Genomic DNA, 25,197 nt, shown 5'->3' on the forward strand with positions numbered 1-25,197 from the left:
CTCCTGTATAACAAAAGATTTATGATCAAAGGTTATTGAACAATTTAACATTTTGGTCAGCTTGCTTATAGAAATTAAATTAAAAGGACAATTAGGGACAAAAAGGACAGAGTTGAGATTGAGGGAGGGAGACAAGGAAACATGACCGACTCCTTTGGAGGAAGTTTTAGATCCATTTGCAAGGGTTATGAAATGAGGTTTCTCTCGAAAAGAAATAGATGAGAACAAAGAGGTATTACCAAAAATATGATTAGAAGCACCTGAGTCAATTACCCATGAATTTGGACCTTCCATGGATTGAGAAATGCAGGCTGTTGATGTACCGGGAGATTGAGATGATTCTGCCAAGCTGTTGGACTTTAACCTTAAATACTCTTGATATTCATCCTCGGTGAACTTAGAAGTGGAAGTTTCAATCTTTGGAGTGGAAATTTCACTCTTCAAAATATTGGCAGTCTTGGAAGGAAGCTCAAAGCATTTATGCCAATGATATTCAACGTCTCTATGACACTGCGAACAAACTTACATCTCTTAAAATGACAAACCATAATATGGTGTCCTTTATGGCTGAAGCCCAATCTGTCGTCGAAGAACTAAGGATGTTTTTGGAAGCGGACCCATTAAAGGATATCCAAAAGAAACTGCACAAAGAATAGCAGCAAGATGTCCCCTCTCCTGTAGTCTTTAATCACTTTGAACACTCCCCAAAATCCAGAACGCCACACGTTCTCTTCCTGTAGTTACAACAGGGCAGCCACAATCTTCACAAGATTGAGAGAAAAAGTTGATCATGTATCAGACACCTCAATGTGCAGGTTGATCAATCAGTCTATGCTCACAGATTCTTGCTCATCAAGCAACCACTAAAGAATGAATACCTCGGTCTTCTTGATGAGTTCTTGGAGCTTTGGCTCGTTCTACAAGAGATCACAAATCTGAAAAGAATCAGTTAACTCGTTAGAATCACAAAAGTCCTTGCAAAAATCAAATTTGCGTCTATATATAGTTTTTCACAAAACTGACGCTTCTAAGTTGACTTTGCTACTAATAGAGTCGATTATACACAGACAATTATAGCAGTTAGTAGCAGTCAAACCAACTTAATTGATTACGCATTTAATACAGTTGACAAACAATCAATGCTTGGTCAAAGATATAAAATATAGTCGTTAGACATCACAAGCATTAACAGACTTTCAAAACATAACTAAGTCAAGTAGCTTGCGCATATAGTCGACTTTGTAACACTTCAATGCAGTTTTGAAAAACTTTCTTTCCAAAAATACTTACAGCACACTTTGAAAAAATTTGTGCAAAGCCACGAGTTTTCATCGACTTACTTCACAATGAACTCGACTTAAAACTGTTGTTTTGCCACACAATTAAAGTTCAATTAAAGTGCATGTGATTTTTCTTTTCTAAATCATATGTTATGCATTCAGAGATAAGATCTCATGTAAAACATAGTGAATTTGCATGCTTTGACTAAAACAACACAAACATGTTCTCAAGTAATCATAAACATGAAAGTAATGAACATGTAACACATATAAACACATAACAACTCATATTGTTATTAATAATGTGTTGTCATCATCAAAAACCAGAAGTTCTGAGATTGTAAGGTTTGACTACACCAATGCTCCTTTTATCAACAATCTCAACAAACATAATATTAAAGAAGATGTCAGATTTCAAAGTACTAAAAGACTGAAATATTTTAAGTTCACATGAAAGAATGTTAGAGGTAGAATTTTTTATGATTAAAAAAAAGTTTTTCAATAGGAACTTCATTTCTCTAACCAGTGAAGGATCTAATATGAGTTCCAGGCTTCTTCAACTTTAGTCTTTGCCATTTTCTTATAATTTTATGTAAAAAAATATGTTGGATCTTATGTTTCCTTCTCTTCTTGCATCTAAATTTCTCTAATAACATTTGAGAGTGTCATTTGATATCGACTTTATCAAAACGTATATGTAATACAATCTTGTAATTTTGTTGAGTTTTCCAATGAATAGTTGTTTGTAAAAGAATTAACCAAATTTTCAATATAAAAGTGAACAACTACAAAATATTTATGTAATATTTTTCCCCAGTTTGTTTAATTTTCTGTGAACCTTTATCTCTTGAAGTTTCATTAAACATACTTTTGCTATTTGGAAAAAATTAATGAATCAAATAATTTTAAGAAAAAGATAACGTTCTGTCAAGTTTTCAAAAATATAAAAAGCTTGACATAGAAAAGTTCTAAAATTTGAATTACCACATGCATTTGTGGTGTTAAATAGAAAATATGCATAACTATACAACTATTTTATTGGAATAAATAAATTTATTGTATCTTTAGACCGTCTAGAAAGATTAGACCGTCTAGCAACTTCGGTTTTGAAATTTAACAATAAGCATTAAACAAAATATCTTCTCATAAAGAAAGTGCCTACTTGACCTGAAGCATCTTAGTGTTTTCTCAATCAAAATTAAAACCTAGGTTTCTATATGAGAAGTTACGCAGATCGTCTAAGTACTAATACAAATTCCTTTGAAAATAAGAGCATACAAAATAGTGTTTCCCTGAATTCTATATCGTTTAACATGTAGTTTACAGGAAGTGTGCGATCAATAAGAAAAGTTTACATGAACCCTTTGTGTCAATATGCTTAAGGATTTCTATTCATGAAGTGTTAAAAAGAAAAACAGTTTACAAAGGTACCGTCTAAGGGATATGTGCAAAACAATAAGATGTGTTCTTAAGCTCTTTGATTGAAACATCTATTTTTGATAATCATAAAAACATTGGAGTTTATTGTCTTACATATAAAAATAGTGTTATAAGTGAAAGCATCTTGTGAACAATATCATCAAAAGTGTGCTAAAATCTATATCTAAAACAACTTTTCATTCATAAGCATCTAACAGTTGAATTACTGATGAGACGTGTGACAAAATGTTTTGAATAAGCAATATAAATTAACGTCTATAAATGTTAAAAAACATTTAACGTCATTTAATACATGTATTGTAAAGTGTTATTTTGCTTGTATACTTTGTCCTTGTTATCTGTGCAGAACAAGAATACACAAATGATTAATCAAAACATATGAACACATTGGATAAAGACGTTAAAAGAAGTGAAGAACATTATGAGAAAATTTCTCCTGAAGACTTCTACTCTGTCAAGCCATACAAGATACTCTTAATATAAGCTCTAATAAAGCATTGTATCTCTACAAAAAAGACTAACGAATAACGTCCCACCTAAAGGCTACTTACTATCCTGAAATCAACTCACCATCCAACGATCATCTCTCAAGAGAGTCTATATAAAAAATAAAAACATAAGAGAATAAGAAAGTTGTTGCTCCTAAAAAATGTAGGTGAAAAAGGAAGAGAGAGAAGTAGAGAAAATCGTATGTTCAAGAATGATCATTGAAACATTAACTCTACTTTGCCTCAGTACACTTATTATCTTACACCACAAGAAATATGATAAAGATTTGAAAGGGTCAATGCAAGCATGCTTTGGCAGAAGAGAATGAGAATAGTGATGAGCAAGAGTGAAGAAAAGAGCCACAATCACATATCTATCTTGCTACTCCATCTTGAAGCCCATAATGTTTAAAGCTTTTGGAACGAAAGAGATGAAAAGAAAAGAAAAAAAGAAGAAAAGAAAGCCTTGTTGAAAATCTACTCTGAAATTTATCTTTATGCTTATAGCATCTAATGAAAATACTCAAAGAAGAGAAGAGAGAAAACCAGATAATCAACAAAAATCAAGTGTATTGCTTGAACTTATATCGTGTGATGTCTTCAACCAAAAAGAAAGAGAGGGAGAGAGAGAGAACAAATTACAATAATTTAGGAATGTTTTGTATTGATTAAACATCTTCTCTAATAGAGTTATTTCTATTTTGTAATCAAACATTTGTAAACTAGGAATGGTTAGAATACTCGGATGCTAAGAATGACGAATAATACTTGCAACAAGAATTGTGTAAACTCAGTCTATACGTGCTGTCTAGGGATAATTCCAAGAGTGGCTAAACTCAAACTAGTCATGTTGAGTATAGATACTAGGAGTGGTTATACTATTCAACAACCAAGAATGAGAAAACTCGGTTTAGACGTATTGTTTAGGATTAGACTTAGGAATCACTAAACTTAAACTAGTCGTGTTGACTAAGGAAATAGGAGTGATAATAATACTTGTAACAAGGAGTGAGTAAATTAATACTAGTCATATTGATTAAGAGACAAAAATGATAATAATATTTACAACAAGAAATAAGTTAACCTCATATAATCTCTGATAAGATTAATAAAATTTCTTAAAAACTGAATGTATTAACCCGTATAAAAATTACACTTTACTATTTTTCCCTTAAAACTTATATAAAGCCTTTTAAAATGTCATAGTATGAACATATTCTTATTTATCTTATAATATCAAGATCTAAACAAAGTCCACTTCTATATACTCTTATTACAAGTTATTGACATTACTCTGCAAAAATATTTTAAAAATACTATTTAACCCCTCTAATGATATTCTCTGCGTATTTTACTAAATAGAAAAAATAGATACAACTATTTTATTAGAATAAAGAAATTTATTGTATCTTTTATTCCAAAATATCCTTAAATGACATGTAAAAAGGAACAAAGAGAGGCATTTCAATTTTAACTATCTTTTCTGCTGTCTTTCTAGGTGTGCCCGTAGAGAATGTTCCGGATAATGGATTTCCCAAGTTTCAAATAACTGTAAAATTCTCCAATAATTTCAGATAATTATTAACACAAGGCTTCCACCACAATTACCTATACGATATCTAACATGAAAGCAAATTGAAAAGTGCTTATCCAAGAAAGATTTTTGTCTTAATTACTACTACCCAGTTAAATGAAGAAAGGGAAGAGAAAAATATCAAAATATGCAATATGCCACAATCTAGATCTAAATACCTTTTCAAGTTAAAATTGCAAATTACAGTCAACAATTTGATGCTCTTTGTCTATATAATCTTTTCCTAGTAATAAGTACAGAAGTATTTTGAGGTGGCAAGAACGAACAAATAGGGAATTGTAAATCAGAAACCACTGTCCAGACAAATATGTGGATTCTCACTGTTAATTGTCCATATAGGCCCTTGTTTTTCAATAACGGAAGAATACACTCACGCTGGCAAATGAAGCTTTTGGTTGTTCTTCCAGCTGCACGGCACAATTTTAAAATGCTTTAAACTCAGGTAAACAAGGTATTTAACATAAATAAATAGAACTGAAAAGTAGGTCAATTAACCTTTGGTAATAGTAATAGAAGAAATCAGCATAGAGCAGTGTTTGAACAAGGCCAGAAATCCATGCTGCGAAAAGACATTAAAAGGATTCAGGAACACTTTTAGAATATAGAATAATTTTCTGGTAACCCCTTTTATCTTTCTTTTGTGGGGGCAAGGTTTAGTGTTTGGCAAGAGGGAGAGAGACTTGCTTATTGCTTTGTCTAAAAAATGATAGGGTGTTATTAGGACAATGTTTTTCTCATGTTCTGTGTTGCAACAAGTCATGACAAGCAATTAAACCTACTTCTATAGCTGTGCTTACATGTTAAATTTCTGGTGAAAAGTTTCTTTGTGATGAATATTTAATAATTGTAAAGACAATCATTACTTTTGTCCAACAAGGGGAAAAGCAAAAAGAAATGTCATAACTTTTTCATCTTCTTGTTTATAACCCAGGTAAAAATAAATGACCAATAATCTAAGCTTTCAATTTCTATTCCATTTACAAAATTAGTACCAAAATCTGCACTGATTGATACCCCTATATTATGAATCTGAAGTATCAATATTGAACATTATCTAAAACATTGAAGATGCTGCTTGAACATCAAAAGCAATAAGGGGATGCACCAAATCAATGCTTCAAAGATGTGGAGCAACAGAAACTTACCTCATGAAAATTGTTACTTATAAAACTACACACACATAGGAAATAATATTTTGATAGAAATGAACAAAGTAAAAGTTCTTCAGTAATGGATTCCATGCAGAAATGGGTTTGATAAATATTTTAAAAGGCTTGCACAACCTAGATTATTTTATAGTTTTTTGAACGACAAGGAAATGAACATCAAAGAACAACGCTACAAATGCATCTCAAATATTGAGAATTTCAAATACCAGGCAATGAAAAGGTACCACAGGACATAGAATGGTACTGAATATCGACGAGTAGTTACTTAATAATTATAGTAGGTGTAGAAGCAAAACGCAGTAGTAAGCATAAAACAAAATTAAGAGTCATACTTATCCAATGGACAAAGTGGGGCTCAGTAAAGTAGCGATAGATCCAGTTGAGAATGTATAGTCCTCTGTATGCACTGCATTTAACCAGACATGAATATTATAAAATATTAATCTTATAATTGTCGGGCTTCAAACATAAAAATTGCAAATGAGTTGAACAAGTAAAAAGAATGATTCAACACATATCACATCATGAGAAAATCTCAGGGAAATATATAAAGCTGAGATGAACCCCTGAAACAAATGACAAGATTTGTGGGACCACATTCACCAGTAAGAACTTACTTCTCCCAGGTATTAAAACTTCTAAGTCTTAACTCATGGTCTTGGTAGAAGACAAAATTAATTGCACGCTTCTAAAGAAGCCAATGGACAAGTTGGCCCAGGAACACTATTGCAAACTCATAATTTTCGTTACTCCTTTTTGTCTACATCAGCTCTATCTACATGAGTTACAAGCACGTTTTGGAAATTGTACCACACATCAAATGAAATACTCTACACAATTCTCTCAACATTAATTAACATTTAAGAGTGTTACTGATTTTAATGATCAAAAGCTGAAATCCCTTAAGCAAATAACAGCTGTTATTCCGTTTCCAACACAAATGCAATAACATGAACCAAAGGACTCATGGAAATATATAATAATGTTCAAAATTCGATAGAGCACAATATCTTACCCAAGAAGAAACACATATTGTCCAGTCAAATTGTCAATATTTCTAGTTCTCTGTAAAAGTACTAGTTGAGGAAGTATAGCAACAGCTTCCAAATACAGCGAAAATGTCCACATCACCTATTCCATATTTAAGTGTAGTTTCAGAAAGTAAGCAAAAGTGACACAATCAGATCTTAAGAACAGTCTAAGAACATGTCAATAGTAACACAACAGTTACCATAGTATAGACAACACATAACGAAAGATGCATACTAACCTCCTTAAATGTGAATTTCTCATTGATTAATAGGGCCAATAATAAGCAGGGCAATACAAGAAAGTAATGGCGAAAGGTATCTTGATCTTTGTCATACGATCTACGAACGACCTTGTGATACCTCATGTACCATACTATAGAAAATGAGCTTCCCAAGAATATCAACTTCATAACAGTATTATAGAGAGATACAAAATTAGTAAAGATATCTAAGTAGCGACAAGCAAAAACAAGTGCATAGAGTTCTTGAGTCTTCAATGAGACACCTGCACACAAATCAGATGCAGCCGAAGTCAGAGTCAAAAAGATATATGAAAGGTATTTTTAAAACTAAACCACAGTCAATCAAAGACCTGAATATGCAAAATGAGAAAATACAGTTCATTTATGTAGGTCTATACTGCTTTAATGAATAGGTCTTTTGCTCATTTTTACTCCCTTCTCCTTCAACTGGTAATGGATAAACTAGTTTTTGATCTTCTCTTACATCAAAACACAACCATAGGAGGGAAAAACACATATTGATGCAGCACAAAAGGAGATTTTTATACATGTTAGGCTTTGGTTTAGCCTATTAATTTCTATTTAGCACAACAGAAACACAAACAGCAAGAAAGCAGACAGATACTTATGACTGATCCCCAACCATTTACTTAGCTTAAAAGAAGGGGGACAAAACGCAAGATGATTCCTTACTCACGATAAAATATGTATAATAGTTCTGTACATTGAGAAGAAAGATATGGTCCAAAAAACAAGGCACTCCTCCAATCGTAAAAAACACCAAAGAATCCAACATGAGGGGAACCAGTAAACCGAAAACTATTGTATCAAATTTATCATACCACAACAACAATCCCAATAGGAGACTTTGAAAGCAATGCCCAAGTCCACAGACTTTTTTTCTTAGCTTCCCTAAGGATATATTTCATTAGAAACAATCCTATTCCAGACACAATCATCGGCATTTCTTTCGGCAAAGATTCCAACCATAATTCCACACATTGAGGAGGAGTAGCCCAAGTCCCAAGGTAGATATCCTTCTCTGAAGACAATCCTACACACTATCAGACACCAAATGAGAGATTCGAACCTGGCTGGGTTCGGCCTATTATGAGAGACCAGCCCAAGTCCCACAAGACAAAGGAACAACGATAACCCTCTATTAACATCACAATGAGAAGAACAAGAATCACATAATTCCACACACAACATTCCTAATCCTACACTCATCTCTTCAAAACCTTACCTCCAAACTCCTTCTCCAACCAACAGGAATTCCAAACATTCCCATCCCCAAAATCAACGCCACAAAAACATAACAGTAAAGCATAAAATCACACAACCCCACATAAAAATTCCGCACCTTTGGCCAACAGCTATTATTCTATAACAAATCTACGAGGTATCAAGCGAAGAAAAAGAGAGGGAGAATGTTGAGATGGGAGAGAGGGTGGGTACCGACCGGCGCAGGACTTGATTGTGTGGATCTTGAGGAGGAGGACGAGGACGCTGGCCAAATGGGTCATGTCCCCAGCTAACCTGAAAATATTCATGTTTGTTGGATCGGATCTACGACGGGTCGACCCGGATCTTTGTCCTGCAACAATCGGTTTTAGGCGGAGGAGCGCAGAGCGACTAAAATGTGTCTGGCCGTTGCATATAAGCAGGGAAGACTTCAGAACAAGGCTCGGGTGAGAGTCGCTTTTACTCTTGCTTCCTTTCTCTCTTTTTATTTAATTATTTTTATTTCAGTAGTTTCATTTCATTTTATTTTACACTCTGTTCATGACTAAATATGTCTTAATTTAGCTTTAATCCTTGTAAGAAAAATGTTGTTTCTTTTAACATCATTCTCTTTTTCTTTTTATTACTATGGTTTCTTTTCAAGTTTTCTTACAGAGAACATTTTTTTCACTTTATTAAACTTTTTTATTTTTACATTCAATGAAAATATATATAAAAAAATTGATAAATACTTATTTTACTTGTATTTTAGTATTTATCTTGATATAATTTGTTACATTGAAAGATTATTTCTTATACTTAAGAATTCAATAAAAATATTTGGATATAAATATAAGTGACAAACTAATGTAATTTCTTATAAATTTAAGTAATTTTAAAAGAGATAGAATTCAATATTTTTTGAGTTCAGAACTTGTATTAAAAGACAATTTTAAAATAATTTAAATTTTGCTTTCATGGCTCAAGTAGAGAAGATGATGTCTAAACTATATGAGAAAATTTTTAGGTTTAAACTCTTTTTTGGTTCCTAAGTTAAGTTCTGATATTCAGTTTAGTTCCTGCTTTTAAAAATGTTAACCTTTAGTCCCTATGATATGAAAAATGTATCAAATCAGTCTTATTCGTTAACAAATCACAAGTTTTTCATTAAGTGATTTGTTGTTCATAACACCTTTTGTTAACAAATCACAAAATATTGGATACCTAGGTATGAAAACTTGTGATTTATTGTTCATTAAGTGTTGTCATGAGGACTGATATGATACATTTTTCATATCATAGGGACTAAAGGTTCACATTTTTAAAAGCGGGGACTAAACTGAACATCAGAACTTAACTTAGGGACCAAAAAAGGGGGTAAACCAAATTTTTACCATAAAGTAATTTGTAGTATATGGAGGGGCGACCAGCCGACCAGATATGGGACGTGTAAGCAAGCTGATCGGGTGGGGTCGAGGAGGTCTAGTAAGAAGGTCGATCGAGCAGAGTCGAGGAGGTCTAGTAAGAAGGTTGAGCAGCGAAAGAACATTAAAGGCAATGTTATAAAGTAATTAATAGTCTTAATGGGCAAATATTATATAACAAGAAACAAAAGATGTGATATTTATGAGCAGTTAATGATAATTGTTGGGCCTGGTGCCTATAAATATAACGTTAATGACCAAGTAACACCACTCTTTTCGAATCATATTCACTTTGATCTTCTGGTGACCTAGCTAACTTGAGCGTTAAAGTGTTTCCTTGCAGGTCACCACCGTTCGGTATTTCAGTGGAAACTGTTGGAGTGCGTTTTGGAAGATCGAGAGAACAAGGGAAAGCTTGAAGTGTTCAGATTCAGATCCCATAACCGAAACATTTTGGGGCCCACCGTGGGGCTCGAGAGTATGTGAACAACCCAAGAAAGACCACAATGACAGGAGAGCTTCATTTGCAATTGATGTAGGAGATGTAAAGGCAGATGCAGGAGATGAGGGCGGAGATGGCTACAATGAGGACTGAGCGAGGGAATGGAATGGGGGGGACAATCAGTGCAATCAGTAAACGACGGGGCTGCACACCAGGAGAATGGAGAAGAAAGCAATCATGCAGATCAGGTGGATGGAACATGGGAAGTGACTAATGCCTCTAGGCACAACTTACACAGTAGAGGTGGAAACATGAATAACCAAGGGGGACAAGAGGAAGGAAACCGGGTGGGACATAAAGCACAGAATCCGCCACAACTTAACAATCCAGATTGGGTTGGTAATCTGGCGATTATTGAACGTCCCGATCAGGCGGAGGGCTTCACCCCTTCACGACAGATGTTATGAAGGCACCTATGCCGGAGAATAAGATGTTTCCTGCAATGGAGAAATACGGAGGTCTGACAGACCCTGTGAAGCATCTCCGATCGTTTGTAGATGCTATGGTGGTGTATTCTTCTGATGAAATGGTTTGGTGCAGAGTTTTCTCTTTGTCGTTGAAAGATGAGGCGTTGGACTGGTTTCATTTGTTACAGCCCCGGACAGTAGATGGATTTGCAACAGTAAGGTAGTTGTTTAGTCAACAATACGCGTCTAACAAAACTTAGGGTTTGACATACACAACTTTACTAAGAATGAGGCAAGGAAGAGAGGAAACCCTCAAGATGTTCATGGATCGGTTTAATCGGACCGCTCGACATGTGAGAAATGTTGATCAGAGGTTGATAGTAAGTGCTTTGACAACCGCTTTGAGGCCAGGGCTGTTCGTTGACTATCTCTATGCGAAAGAGCCTCAGACGATGGGCGAGTTATAGAACAAACTCACAAGTTTCATTAGAATTGAAGAAGGTCACGCGTATCAAAGAGGGCAAAGAGAGGAGGTTGAGTCAGTAGTCAAACCGGGATGGGAGAGAAGGGGAGAAAGAAGGGCCTCCGGGAGAAACGAAGGAGGAAGCGGACAGAGAAGACGGATCCACTCAGGGTCCCCCAATACGTTCATCACACACCATTGAACGCCCCTAGAGCAAGGGTGGTGGAGGAAGCTTTGAGAGCTGATTTGCTAACGGTGGTTCGGTCACCAACGCCCCGAGGTGCTAACGAGAGCAAACACTATCGGTATCACCAAAACATGAGGCATACTACAGAGGATTGTATTACCCTGAAGGATAAGCTAAAAAGTTTGGTATAGGCTGGGCGCTTGCGAAGGTTCGTACAAGATCACAGGCGAGGTAATGTAAGTATGGGAGGACTTTAGCGAAGTAATATGAGTGTGGGAGGACGTCCCCCTAGGAGTGGTGATTAAGGCGAGGGGAACCCAGCGGGAGCTGATCAGCGTAGCAGAAGCCGGAGTAGAGAGAGACCTTTGCTGGGAGTCATTAACATGATTTCTAGGGGATTTACTGGTGGAGGACATTCTTCCGCGGCACGAAAACAACACTTGTGAAATTTGCACAGCGTTAACCGAGCGGAGATTACACGTAGGTCCATGTCGCCAATTAATTTTACAGACGAATATTTTCATGCGCCTGACCCCAACCAGGACGACCCTATGGTGATAACGGCTATAATCGCTCGGTATAGCATAAGCAAGGTTCTTGTGGACCAAGGAAGTTCGACAAACATCCTATATTGGAAGACATTCCAACAAATGGATATACCAGACGATATGATAATGCCCTTCCATGAGCAAATATTGGGGTTCGTGGGGGAACGGGTGGACACGAGGGGTTATGTGGACCTTAAAATGAGCCTGGGGACAAAGAAGAACTCCAGGGAAATTAAGGTAAGGTTTTTGTTAGTAGACGCTGACACTTCGTACAATGTGCTGCTTGACGACCGTGTTTAAATGCATTTGGAGCTATCGTGTCTACTCCCCACTTAACATTGAAATATCCAACTGAAGACGGAAGAGTATGTACTGTCCGAGCCGACTAGAAGATGGTTCGTGAGTGCTATGTGGCAGGATTGAAAGTGAAGCCTTTGGTTGCTAGAACACATGAGAGTCAATCGGAGGTGGCCATGGTTGAGTTGGATCCAAGGGCAAATACTAAGGATCGGGTGGAACCGTTAGAGGAAGTGTAGCCTTTCCTCTTAGGAAGGGAGGATCAAGCTACTATGGTGGGGCGCAGTTTAACTGATGATCAGGTACAAGAGGTCGGGCGGATGTTGACCCAAAATAAAGACATATTCGTGTGCACGGTAGCGGATATGCCTGAAATTCACCCTGATGTGATTTCCCATAAGTTGTCCCTATTTAAAGACACGCGATCGGTATCACAAAAGAAGAGGAGGATGGGGGCGGAGAAGAGGAGGGCAGTGGATGAGGAGGTTTGTAAGTTGCTGGAAGCTGGTTTTATTAGAGAAGTGAAATATACCACTTGGTTGGCGAATATGGTAATGGTAAAAAAGTCCAACGACAAATGGAGGATGTGTACTGACTTTACGAATTTGAATAAAGCATGTCCGAAAGACACGTATCCTCTCGCCAATATTGATGTACTGGTTGATGGAGTGTCGGGGTACGAAATTCTTAGCTTCTTGGATGCCTACTTGGGATATAACCAAATTCCCATGTATCGTTCGGATAGAGAGAAAACGACTTTTATCACTGAACGAGCAACATATTGCTATGTTGTTATGTCGTTTGGCCTAAAGAATGTAGGAGCGACTTACCAGCGTTTGATGGATAAAGTGTTTTAGCAGCAGATTGAGAGGTGTATGTGGACGATATGGTGGTGAGAAGATGATCATTAGTAGAGAATTTGAGGGATCTGGAGGAGGTATTCGGGCAAGTGAGGAAGTTTGGCATGCGCTTGAATCCCTCAAAGTGTACTTTTGGAGTTCAAGCTTGGAAATTTCTAGGATTCATGCTAACCGCTCGAGGCATCGAAGCAAATCCTGATAAATGCAAAGCGGTGCTGGAAATGAGGAGTCCTCAGACTCTGAAGGAGGTCTAGAGGTTGGTGGGGTGTCTGACATCATTATCCAGATTTATACCCCGCCTTGTCGAACGTCTAAAGCCTATCTTGAAGGTGATGAAAACGGGTGTGCAAGGGTGTTGGAGCGATCAATGTGAAAAAACCTTCAAGGAGGTTAAGGATATTCTCACTAAGCCGCCTATCATGGGACGACCAGAGCCGGGCCATGATTTGCAAATTTTCTTAGCGACCTCAGATGAGGCCATTAGCGCAGGATTGATGCAGGAAACTCCCCAGTTCAAGTTGGTTTACTTCGTCAGTATGAGCCTCAAGGATGCGGAAGTTCGGTACCAACGGTTGGAGAAGGTGGCACTGTCCTTGTTGTACGCCGCTAGACGCCTCAGGCCATATTTTCAAGGGCATCAAGTAGTTGTACGGACCGATTACCCAATTGCTAAAGTCTTGCGAAAACCCGATTTAGTGGGAAGGATGATAGGGTGGTCGGTAGAGCTCTCAGAGTTTGGATTACATTATGAGCCAAGGAGGTCGGTGTGAGGGCAACATCTGGTAGACTTCGTAGCTGAGTCACTGGCAGAAGGACCAAACAGGGTACTTTATTGGAAGCTTTTTATAGATGGGTCATCCAACAAGCGTGGCGGGGGAGCAGGAATTGTTCTAGAAGGATCGGACAGGGTGGTGGTTGAACAATCGCTGATCTTCAAGTTTAAGGTCAGCAACAACCAGGCTAAGTACGAGGCTCTGATGGCTGGTATGGAGTTCGCGCGGGATTTAGGGGCTGAGAATTTGGAATGCAGAACTGATTCTCAATTAGTTGAAGGGCATATGCGTAGTAATTTCTAAGTCAAGGACAATCAGCTCCTAGAATACTTCCACAGATCCAACCAATTAGAGGCATGTTTTAAGTCATTTGAAGTAAAGCATGTTTCCCAAAAGGAGAATACCCAAGAGGACATGTCCAAATTGGCTAGTGGAAAGGAGAAGGGACACCTATCTTCGGTGATAAGGCAAGTGCTAGTAAAGCCGACGATTGAATGTTTCAACGTAGGAAGCATCGTGGGACAAAGAGGTTGGAGGGAAGAAATTATTCAATTGATCAGGGAACAGGAGGAAGGAGGGAATCTTCGTGCTGAGGATGCGAAGAAGATTGTTAGGTATTGCATGGTGGGAGAAGACCTGTACTGAAGGGGATACACCACACCCATGATGAAGTGCCTATCCGTGATGAAGCAGAGTATGTTATGAGGGAGTTGCATGAAGGAATATGTTGAAGACATACAGGGAAACGAGCGCTTAAAGCGCGAATTCTGAGAGCAGGATTTTTCTGGGTAACACTGGAGAACGATTGCATAACTTTTACTCAAAAGTGTCTGGCTTGTCAAAAGCATGGAAATGTTTTTCATGCTCCAGCGACTGAATTGCACAACCTCGTGTCTCCTTAGCCGTTTGCCCAATGGGGAATAGACATAGTAGGGCCTTTCCCGGTCGGTAGAGCGTAGATGAAGTATTTGTTGGTAGCGGTGGATTACTTCAACAAGTGGGTGGAGGCTGAATCTTTGGCTAAAATTTCCGCTGCACATGTTCAAAAGTTTGTTTGGAAGTTAATTTGCAGGTTCGGTTTGCCCAAACTAATTGTCACCGACAACAATCGGCAATTTGTAGACAAGAAGCTCGTCGCTTTTTACAAGGAGCTAGGGATTATGCCTGTCACAAGTTTAGTGGAACATCCGCAGACGAAAGAGCAAGCTGAGGCAATGAATAAGATCATTGTCCAAGAATTGAAGAAAAGGTTGGGAGAGGCAAAAGGTGCATGGGTGGATGAGCTTCAACAGGTGCTTTGGAGGTATGTTGTTCCCCGCACGGTGCGACGGGAGAGGTGTGTTCGGGGAGAAGTCAGGAAAATGACTTCAGAAAACCCCACCCAACGCAGAAGTCAAGAAAATGACTCCTCCCTCAGGACGATCTGGGGAGGTGTGTTCGGGGAGAAGTTAGGAAACTGACTTCATAAACCCCAACCAACGCAGGAAGTCAAGAAAATGACTCCTGCCTCAGGATGATCGCGGGAGGTGTGTTCGGGGAGAAGTCAGGAAAATGACTTCAAAAAACCCTACCCAACGTAAGAAGTCTAGAAAATGACTCCTACTTCAGGACAATCGAGGGAGGTATGTTCCGGGAGAAGTCAGGAAAATAACTTCAGAAAACTCTACCCAATGCAGGAAGTCAGGAAAATGACTCCTGCTTCAAGACGATTGGGGGAGGTATGTTCGGGGAGAAGTCAGGAAATTGACTTCATAAAACCTAACCCAACGTAGGAAGTCAGGAAAATGACTCCTGCCTCAGGACGATCGAGGGAGGTATGTTCGGGGAGAAGTCAGGAAAATGACTTCAGAAAACCCCACCCAACACGAAAAGTCAGGAAAATGACTCCTATCTGAGGACGATCGGGGGAGTGTTGAGATTGTTAACAACACAAACTCTATATCAAACTAGTTTTTGATGATGACAACACAGTTCTTAATAATAGTACACATGTTCTAGTATTAGATGTTCTTGTTCTGAAGTGTTTGTTATATATGCTGAACATGTTTTGTTGATTTACAATGTATGTTCCTATGATTGATTGAGTGTTATATTTGTGGAACATGCTTGTATTGAAATGTGAAATAAAATGTTTTTGATTACTGTACATTTCTGAAAGAAAATATCATAAGCACCTTATGAACTTATATTTGTGGTGACAAAGTTCTAGTCCAGTCAAATACACTCATAATGGATTCGACTATGCTAAAATCTTTGTACAGATTTTGTGAACCAGTGTTATGTGAAATTTTGTGTTGAAAAGAATTTCAAAGTGATTTTTCATGTGTTAGTCGACATTGTGAATCACATATTCGACTGTGTTTCTGATCTGTTTGAAATTTTGTTAAGCCTACACGCTCCAACGGCTATATTTTTCAAAAGTTAGTTAATACTGTGTGACCTGGTCAATTGTAATAAATGTTTATTGATTTTGTTGACTGAGGAGCCTTTTGTTGACTGTCTGTTATAACTGTCTTAATATAGTCGACTGTATTAGTAGCCTATTCGACTAAGAAGCAATCTGATATAACAGAAAACTATAAATAGACAGAACGCGAATTGTTCTGAGACTTTTGTGATCTGACATTTTCATTTTCTTGTTTCATATTGAATTCTTTGTTTTAGAAGCTCCACGAATTCTCTAAGAAGAAGGTAGTGATCTTGCTTGAGAGAGATTCAAAGGGAGGAGTCAATTGCTCATACTATTTAATCAATATCAATATCTGCACAAAGAAGGTGCTTCTGTTTGATATTGAAGGCTTGACATCCTGTGAAGACTACTACGTTTGACTGTAGGCTTGGCAACCTATGAAGTCAGCTGTGATAGGCTTGGCATCCTGTGAAGAGTGTTGGTGACACGTTGAGGGTTGTTTGACGTGTGTGCAGATTGCAGAAGAGGGGATTCTTGCTGTAATTCTGGTTTTGTATGTGCAACTACATTTGATTTTGGGTTAGAGAAGAGATTTATAATTTTGTGTGGTGCTTCTATAAATTCCTTGTTGTAAAAACTGCAACCATTATAGTGCATTTGCTTCGTGGGTTGGAAGGACACTGCATGTAGGCATTATTGGTCAAACTAGTATAAAAATCAGTGTTTGATTTTCTCTATCTCTGCACTCTTTATTTTCAGGCCACTATATTTGTTTAGCAATCACCTACGTTTTTCCGCTGCATTGAATTTTCATTACTTGCATTTCAAGAAAAGATCAAGAGCTTTGAATTTTCATACCAAGATTACGAAAAGATTTTGATTTTGAACTAACACCAGTTCACCCCCCCCCCCTCTTGGTGTAAAACGAAGCCTACCTGTTTCCTAAGAGGGAGGTGTGTTCGGGGAAAGGTCAGGAAAATAACTTTGGCCTTCGGCCGATCGGGGAGCAGAAGTTAGGAAAATTTCAAAACGCGCGAAGAGAAATAGTTTTTGGTCATGTCGTGAAAATTAAAGCGTCAATAAAATGTGAAAAATATCAAAGTTAAAACAAAAACTAGTCAATTCACAAGCTTGGCATTCAAAGGCGTTATTCAGATTATGGAAGTTGGAAGATAATGATTTAACAACAAACAATGTCAATATGATTACAAGCTAAAATGCATACAACATAAAAGTATAAAGACTGAACATTGATCTAAGCAGTAGCGCCTTGTTAGTGGAAGGAATGGGCACAATTTCTTCGGAAACGATTAGGATAGCCGAAGGAATAGTCTTAGTAGCGTTAGCAGGTGCCATCTCATCACCGGTCGGGACTTGAGCTGAAAGATCGACGAGTTGACCATCCAGATAAACCTTCATGATGTCAAACCCATCATGTTCCAGAGCGGTGTTGAAAAAGTAGTGACATTGGGTGATCCCTTGCTCAAAGCCGCGTTGACGCTTTTCACAGACTTCATCTCCTAACACTGAATTTTCAGCTGCCAATTTATCCCAATCGACTATAGCAGAATCTCTCTCTTTGATCAATTCTTCGTTTTGAGAAGAAGCTTTTTGCAAGTCCAGCTTGAAGGTGTCGACGGATCGTTTGAGCAGATTGACTTCATTTTGAGCTTCTGTAAGGGCGGTGGCGGCTTTCGTCCGATCGTCCTCAGCAGCCTTTGTGGCCTCTTCAAGACGAAGGGAGAGTATGGTGTTTTCCTTGTTGGTCGTTTCCAGGCTTTTGCGAGCTACTTCTAACTCTGTCACCAACAAAGGCTTGATGGTCCCAACAAATTAGTTCATAAACACACTAGCTCGGGCTATGAGCTCGTATGCCATGTTCAAAGATTCACTAGGAGAGATTCCTTTGAAAGGTTTTTTCTCTTCAGGAGTGAGATTGAATTGTAGACGATTGGCGACATGCATGTTCGGGTCAAGAGGGCCGGTGAATAAAGGAGTGGTCAATTTTCTTCTTTTCGGAGGGGAGGGAGTTTTTTTTCTTGAGAGGGCTTCCTTTTAGCCTTATTCTTGGAAGCTTCAAGATCGGTGGGCTTGGTGTCAATAGATGGAGGTTGAGTGTCAGAAATTTTCAAGGCTGCATTCGCCGGGCAAGAGGGGGCCGTTCTCGTAGAGGCGGTCTTATTCACAGGAGAAGATGCACCTTCACCGGTCTTGTCCAGACTCTTCTTGTGAGCCATCATCTGTAGAAATGATTAATGTTTCTCCATTTCGCCAAAAAATTCTGAAATAGTAAGACAAATTTAGACAAGTTAATAATGACCGATCAACAAGGGGAAGATAAAGGAAAACTTACCAAACACTCTAGAACGTAGAGTGTTTGTTCCGAGTAGATCGATAAGCTTGCAGGATGAAGTCTGGCGGGATAGTTGATCGATCTGGCAAATCATGTCCAATTCATCTTCGATCAAGTCAGATTTGGCATAGGAATTTATCTTCTTTGGATTTTCTGTCCAGTAAAATGGAAATTTGGGATGGCCGTCATCAAAATAAAATTTAGGTCTGTTGGGCTCTCGTATAGCCACTTTAAAGAAGTTTGATTTGAAATCTTTGTACGAAGAATTGAATGAGGTAAATAGTTGCTTATCTTTCACGAGAACCAATGATATCCAAGACTTATTGGGGTGAGGAAGAACCCAGAAGAAGTAGAGGAATGAAGCAGGGGTGGGCGTCAGGAGGAGACCGGTGCATAGCACAACAAAAGCTTTCATAAATGCCCACCCGTTGGGATGCAGTTGAGCAGGACAAATGTTTAGCTCCCTCAAGACACCCATTTGAAACTCAGTAAAAGGAAGTCTCACACCCAAGTCACGAAATAAAGTCACATATGTGACACCCGGGCACTGACGAGGGCGGGAAGTGATCGCCGGTGCAAGAGGCGTGGACAAGGAGCGGCTCCTGACAGGCTTCCAGTGGAAGGGGCACATGGACGAATCGAACATACACCGGAATGAGAGGGATCTGGAGACTGTATAGGTATGGGACTATACAGTTGAAGGATAGCTTAAAGGAATTGATTTGGCTACTCATATCAACAAATGCATTTGCTTTTCGGTAGCCTAACTCATAAGAACTCCATGGTTAAGCGTGCTTAGCCTAGAGTAATTATGGGATGGGTGACCTTCCGGGAAGTTTTCTCGGAAAGTGTGTGAGTGAGGACAAAGCACACTGGGAAAGCCTCGTGTTGATGTGTGGGGGCAGTCAGCAGTCCCTGTAAGTTGCCGGGGCGTTACAAATGGTATCAGAGCCTAGCCTCTCCCAGTACGGTGTGGTTCAAGGACGAACCATGCGGAAGCTGGTGGGCATGTGACACCCGGGCACTGACGAGGGCGGGGAGTGATCACCGATGCAAGAGGCATGGACAAGGAGCGGCTCCTGGCAGGCTTCCAGTGGAAGGGGCACATGGACGAATAGAACATACACCGGAATGAGAGGGATGTGTGAGGGCAGTCAGCAGTTCCTGTAAGTTGCCGGGGCGTTACAACATACAAATAGAAAAAATCCAAACTATACCCTTCTCGACCGTTACAAATGAATGACAAATACCTAAAGAAATATCTACATCGTCTATAATATTGGACATCAAATCTACTGGTTTTATCAATTGCATTACAGAGGTAGTGGTGATAAAGTATGGAGGATAACCACGAACCTCGTGAGGAGCCCAATCGTAACCCTTTACTGTAGGAGGATGGTGATATCGGTCCATACGAGAGAATTATCCACATTCAGCTCGATGTCTTCATAGATGATTTCTCGTCGTTCGGGAGAACCAACAGTACCCGAGGTGGAAGACCCAGACGACGACGATGCTACCACGCCATCAGCATACCCCCGACCCTTACTGCTAAGCTCATCGGTCGACCAAGAAGAAGAAGACATCACTTGAAGATAGCGGAAGATAGACAAGTGAATTCTGAGAAGGAAAATGACGTGAATGAAGGGGCACCCTCCACCTATTTATAGCCGAAAAAGACGGTTTCGAGGGTTCATCGTAACCGTTTATTGGAACGAGATCCAAGGGTGGAGAAAAGGTGACGCTTCATCGCCTTGACTTGATAGATTGGCGATTCAATCCTGCCCTCCGTGATGGGTTAATCGTGTGGCTGATAGTGGGTAGCCACGATTACCACAGTTCGACTTCAACTGGCAGGACAAGGCAAGTCTAAGAGTGAACAGTTACCATGTTTCAAATTTTGAATCACTAGTAAAACCCCTTCGCTTGCGGCGTCACTCGGGGCTTAGGGGGCTTATGTAGTATATGGAGGGGCGGTCAGCCGATCAAATATGAGGCGTGTAAGCAAACTGATGAGGCGAGGTCGAGGAGGTTTAGTAAGAAGGCCGATCGGGCAGGGCCGAGGAGGTCTAGTAAGATAGTTGAGCATCGAAAGAACATTAAAGGCAATGTTATAAAGTAATTAATTGCCTTAATGGGCGAATATTATATAACAAGAAACAGAAGATGTGATATTTATGAGCAGTTAATGATAATTGTTAGGCCTAGTGCCTATAAATATAGCGTTAATGACCAGGTAACACCACTCTTTTCGAATCATATTCACTTTGATCTTTTGGTGACCTAGCTTACTTGAGCGTCAGAGTGTTTCCTTGTAGGTCACCACCGTTTGGTATTTCAGTGGAAACTGTTGGAGTGCGTTTTGGAAGATCGGGAGAACAAGGGAAAGCTTGGAGTGTTTAAAGTCGGATCCCATAACCGAAACATAACTCAAAGCACTTAATTCTTGAGTATTAAGGCAAAATCATCTATATGTTTAAACGCCCTTATGCTTTGAAGTGTAACAAAATAACATTAAACTAAACAAGAATCTAAAAATACTATAGGTAGAAACATAAACCTTAGGCTCAAAATCCCTAACAACAGAAAATCCTTAGGAAAGTATTTAGGATGGTAGAAAACACAAAAACACCTAAGTCAAAACATCAAAACACAATGTTAAATGACTAGTAAGTCAAAAACGTCTAAGAAAGTTATGATAAATGAGAAAGTTATACTATACCCAAAGGAGATAAGACATATCTATTACATGCACAATCTACTTTACTATTTGTAGATAACCTACTATACACGTATCCACATGCTTTATTCAAAATATCAAAAGTAGACGTTCGAGACAAAAGAGATATTGACGAAATGTTCTTCACTTAAGAAGTGATGTCTGAAAGAAAACAAAACCTACTTCAAGTAAAGTACTAAAAAAGCAAGTCTGCTTTGACAAGTTGACTTTAACCAATAGTTGTTATACATGAAGAAAGAGAAGATACAAGAATCAAGACTAAGAGCTTGATTTGATGGATATTTCTCCAAGAACCTTTAAAAAGAAGAAATCTCAAAGGAAGAATTAAGAGCATAACATACAACGAAAATATTCATCCTACGAAAAGCTTTCAAAAGAGAAGCATAGAAGAAGGTTATTTACTGATTGAGGATACCAGGAGTGGTGAGAATACTCATCCAGTCTAGGGTAATGAAAGTTTATTCCTTAACTGAGGATACCAGGAGTGGTCCACATACTCATCCAATCAAGCGTAGGGTAACAGAAGGTTATTTACTGATTGAGAATATCAAGAGTGGTGTGAATACTCATCCAGTCTAAGGTAACGAAAGGTTGTTCGCTGATTGAGGATACTAGGAGTGGTGAAAATACTCAGTTGTAATCTTATTGAAGATTATAGTGAAACCCTCTATGGATAGAGGAGAATTGACGTAGATCAGTTGGAGTGAACCAGTATAAAAATATTTGTGCATTTATTATTTACCTTTGCCTAAATGCTTCTCTCATAAAACGTGTTGTAGCACTTTAGTTTTACAAAACAAGAATCTTCCCATACTAAACAATTGTTCTTTAACTAAGGAAGTTCTCATTAAGTCAGCAATATACATTCTGAGTAGTACGTAAAAAATGTAATTGTCTATAATCACTGGAAGTTGAGTGTTTAAGAACTATTTGATAAATCTCACACTCGACGAATGTGGTATATCAAAAGGGTTGCAAAATGATTTTTGCATTAACACTATTCAACCCCCCCCCCCCCCCCCCTCTTCTAGTGTTTTTCAGATACTTCAGTGAGCTCAACCATGGAGGAAACCAACATTGAAGGAAAGCTTCTTGGTTAAACATCACAGAAAGGGTCTCAAAACTGGCCACCATATTTGGAGCTACAACCCACTTCCCAAAGTCTATAAATTAAGGGCTAGACCCCCTGTGTTTCATATGCAGAATTCCATAGTCAGATTCTTAGACTTCTCTCTAGGGTCTCTCTCACACTTCACTAGTAAAGTCTTCTAGAATAGGAGAGACATGAGGAGGTTACAGGAACTCCTAAGATTGAATGTCAAAATCAACATAAGTTGTTGAATCTCCTTGTGTTGGGATTTGATATAGCACTTTAAACTTTTGTATTGATATTGTTTTATTATTTTATATCATTGTTATTTCATATACTAGTGATTCAATTCACATTTCACGTGCGATGAACTGATCAATCAATAATTGAATATAAAACTCGAGTTAGGCAAAACTTAATTCATTTTATAGATCCAATTGAATCATATAATGTTGTTAGGTGTCAAACAAGCATTTATATGCTTTAGTTGGTTAAAAATACCTAATCTTAATGCAAAAGCCTCTTCATTGGAACATAGAGAATTCACCCTAAATTAGAATGCTTTTAGGCCCTGGGCTGCAGACATGGGTTTATGGATTATCTTATTGTACTTCTAGGAACAATTAAATCAACGAAACAATAACCATGCTTAAGTAAAGGGTTATGAAATCCAATCCCAACACATTTTATCTTATTGAAATTTTTAAATCTTAATTGTGAGTTTTATATCATTCTCTATTTTATGACCAAACATTTAATTCACAAATCAAGTATCATCACGAGTTCTAATAAAAATTAATTAAATCCTTGTGGATATGATACTTGGTACTACAATTAAACTAGTGCACTTGTCAATGTGATTGTTCCCAAACAAGGGAATCATAAAAAATCAAATAAAGAATATAAATAATAAAAGAATAAGGTTCAAATACAGTCCTTTTTATAACGACACTTAAATTTTAAACGACACAATACATAAGTTGGATAATTTCTATTATGTGTCCCATCTTTGTATTATGTGTCATTGTGAATATACTATGTGACATGAAATTTATATTTCATCAAAAATTAGGGTTTCTAAATCCCTAATTGGGTTTTATTTATCCGTGATAGGAAATGGAAAATTTGGGCAACAAATAAAACAAGTTGAGCTACCACCTGAAGCTGAAGATGTCTTTGTTCATTGATGTGGTATTTCTCGTGGCCAATCTTCTTGCTCTTGTGGTACTAATTAAGGGAATGAAGTTGTAGTTCATGTCCTGTTGTTGGGTCTATGGTTATGGGCTTAACATTAATTTGTGATTGTCGAAAGCTTGCAGTTTTTAGAATAACTAGAATAACAAAATCTACAATGAATTGTGATAAACAAATTTGGGTTTAACGAACTACAAGGTTAGATTTTTGTAGCAATTTTTCGGTAATGTACATATAATATAGGCCATTTCTTTTATTTTAATATCATTTTTTTTGTTTTTATGATAAATAACATAGAGGGAGTGAAAATGTGTCGTGGTATAATTTTTTCAAATGGTGTTATGAAAGTGGTGTTGATGAACAAGATGCCATTATAGTCAAATGGCGTTGAGCGGTGGATGTGACTCCTCCTTTGCATCGTTTCTCATCCTTTCTTGAGTCTAAGTCTTCCGTCTTCACTTCCATCATTCAATTCTCATTAAATCCTGTCAAAACAATGTAAAAACAAGCATAATATCTCTAAAACCACTTTTGACTCTCTTGTAACCAAACTAAAATGTTTTACATGATTCTAAGCTCATTCTAAGCCGTAAAGGGTGTGATTTGATATCAATTTCAAGTATAAAAATGACGGTTTTTAAATCGTTATCACAACCCCAAACTTAGAACTTTGTTTGTCCTCAAGCAAACAAAACAAAACTTAGCCTTCCACCTATCATCAAAATGGTTCAACACTTCCAAAACTCATTCTTTCATAACAAGTAATTTCTCAATTCAGCTCTTCAATGGAATCTAATCAAGATGCATGCATGCTTCAATTCATTCTAGTTCACATATTGTTCACATAATCACATACTCTCCAACAGATGTTATTTTTATGAATGATCAGTCCATTAAGTGTAAATGTAATCTTGAAATTCATCAATCCTTTCCAAGCAAAGTGTTTCACTCCATCACTCAAGTGTTTCAGGAGGTCACTCTTCTCTCTACTATTCACATGTCACATGAAACAAAATTGACTTTTATCTACTACAATCAACATTCTCACACACAAATGTCATCACAAGGACTTTTTCAAGGCTTATAATGTGGTTGGGTTCACAAGAAACATTGGTTTTTCATATCACAAAATCCTTGAGTTAAGAGAGTTATTCAACATTCATAGTTCAAGCACCAACTCTCTTTCAACCAATCTACTCATTCCCAACTTTTCCCTTTTTTTTTCTTTACTTTTACATCAAGCTTTTCTTTCATGCTTTTCTTTTCTTTTCTTTTCTATTTTCTCATGCTTTTTTTCATTCAACACATAAGTTCAATGCTTTTTCTTTGCCTTTTAATTCCCCAACTTTTCATTCAACACATAAGCTCAAAGCTTTTTCTTTGCCTTTTAATTCCCCAACAACCCCAAACTTGAACCTTTATCAATACTATTTAATTATTATCAACTTAAATCAAGGTAAAGATTTTTCTCAAAAGGTTTT

General features: G+C 37.8%; 2 protein-coding genes across 2 annotated transcripts; one reads left to right on the top strand and one right to left on the bottom strand.

The window, feature by feature from the left end:
• Nucleotides 1-4,911: 4,911 nt before the first annotated feature.
• LOC106758140 (ER lumen protein-retaining receptor) lies at nt 4,912-8,956 on the bottom strand. The gene is made up of 6 exons (XM_014641075.2): nt 8,707-8,956; nt 7,242-7,507; nt 6,987-7,102; nt 6,304-6,377; nt 5,298-5,361; nt 4,912-5,209 (listed from the first exon to the last, which is right to left on the bottom strand). The coding sequence occupies exons 1-6, from the start codon at nt 8,795-8,797 to the stop codon at nt 5,173-5,175; spliced, it is 648 nt and encodes a 215-aa protein (XP_014496561.1). The 5' UTR covers nt 8,798-8,956; the 3' UTR covers nt 4,912-5,172.
• A 5,932-nt stretch (nt 8,957-14,888) lies between these two features.
• Nucleotides 14,889-15,389, top strand: LOC106758311. The gene has a single exon (XM_014641246.1). The coding sequence runs from the start codon at nt 14,889-14,891 to the stop codon at nt 15,387-15,389; it is 501 nt and encodes a 166-aa protein (XP_014496732.1).
• The last annotated feature ends 9,808 nt before the right edge of the window (nt 15,390-25,197 follow it).

Source organism: Vigna radiata, chromosome 4 (assembly GCF_000741045.1).
Source record: "Vigna radiata var. radiata cultivar VC1973A chromosome 4, Vradiata_ver6, whole genome shotgun sequence".
Lineage (NCBI taxonomy): Eukaryota > Viridiplantae > Streptophyta > Magnoliopsida > Fabales > Fabaceae > Vigna > Vigna radiata.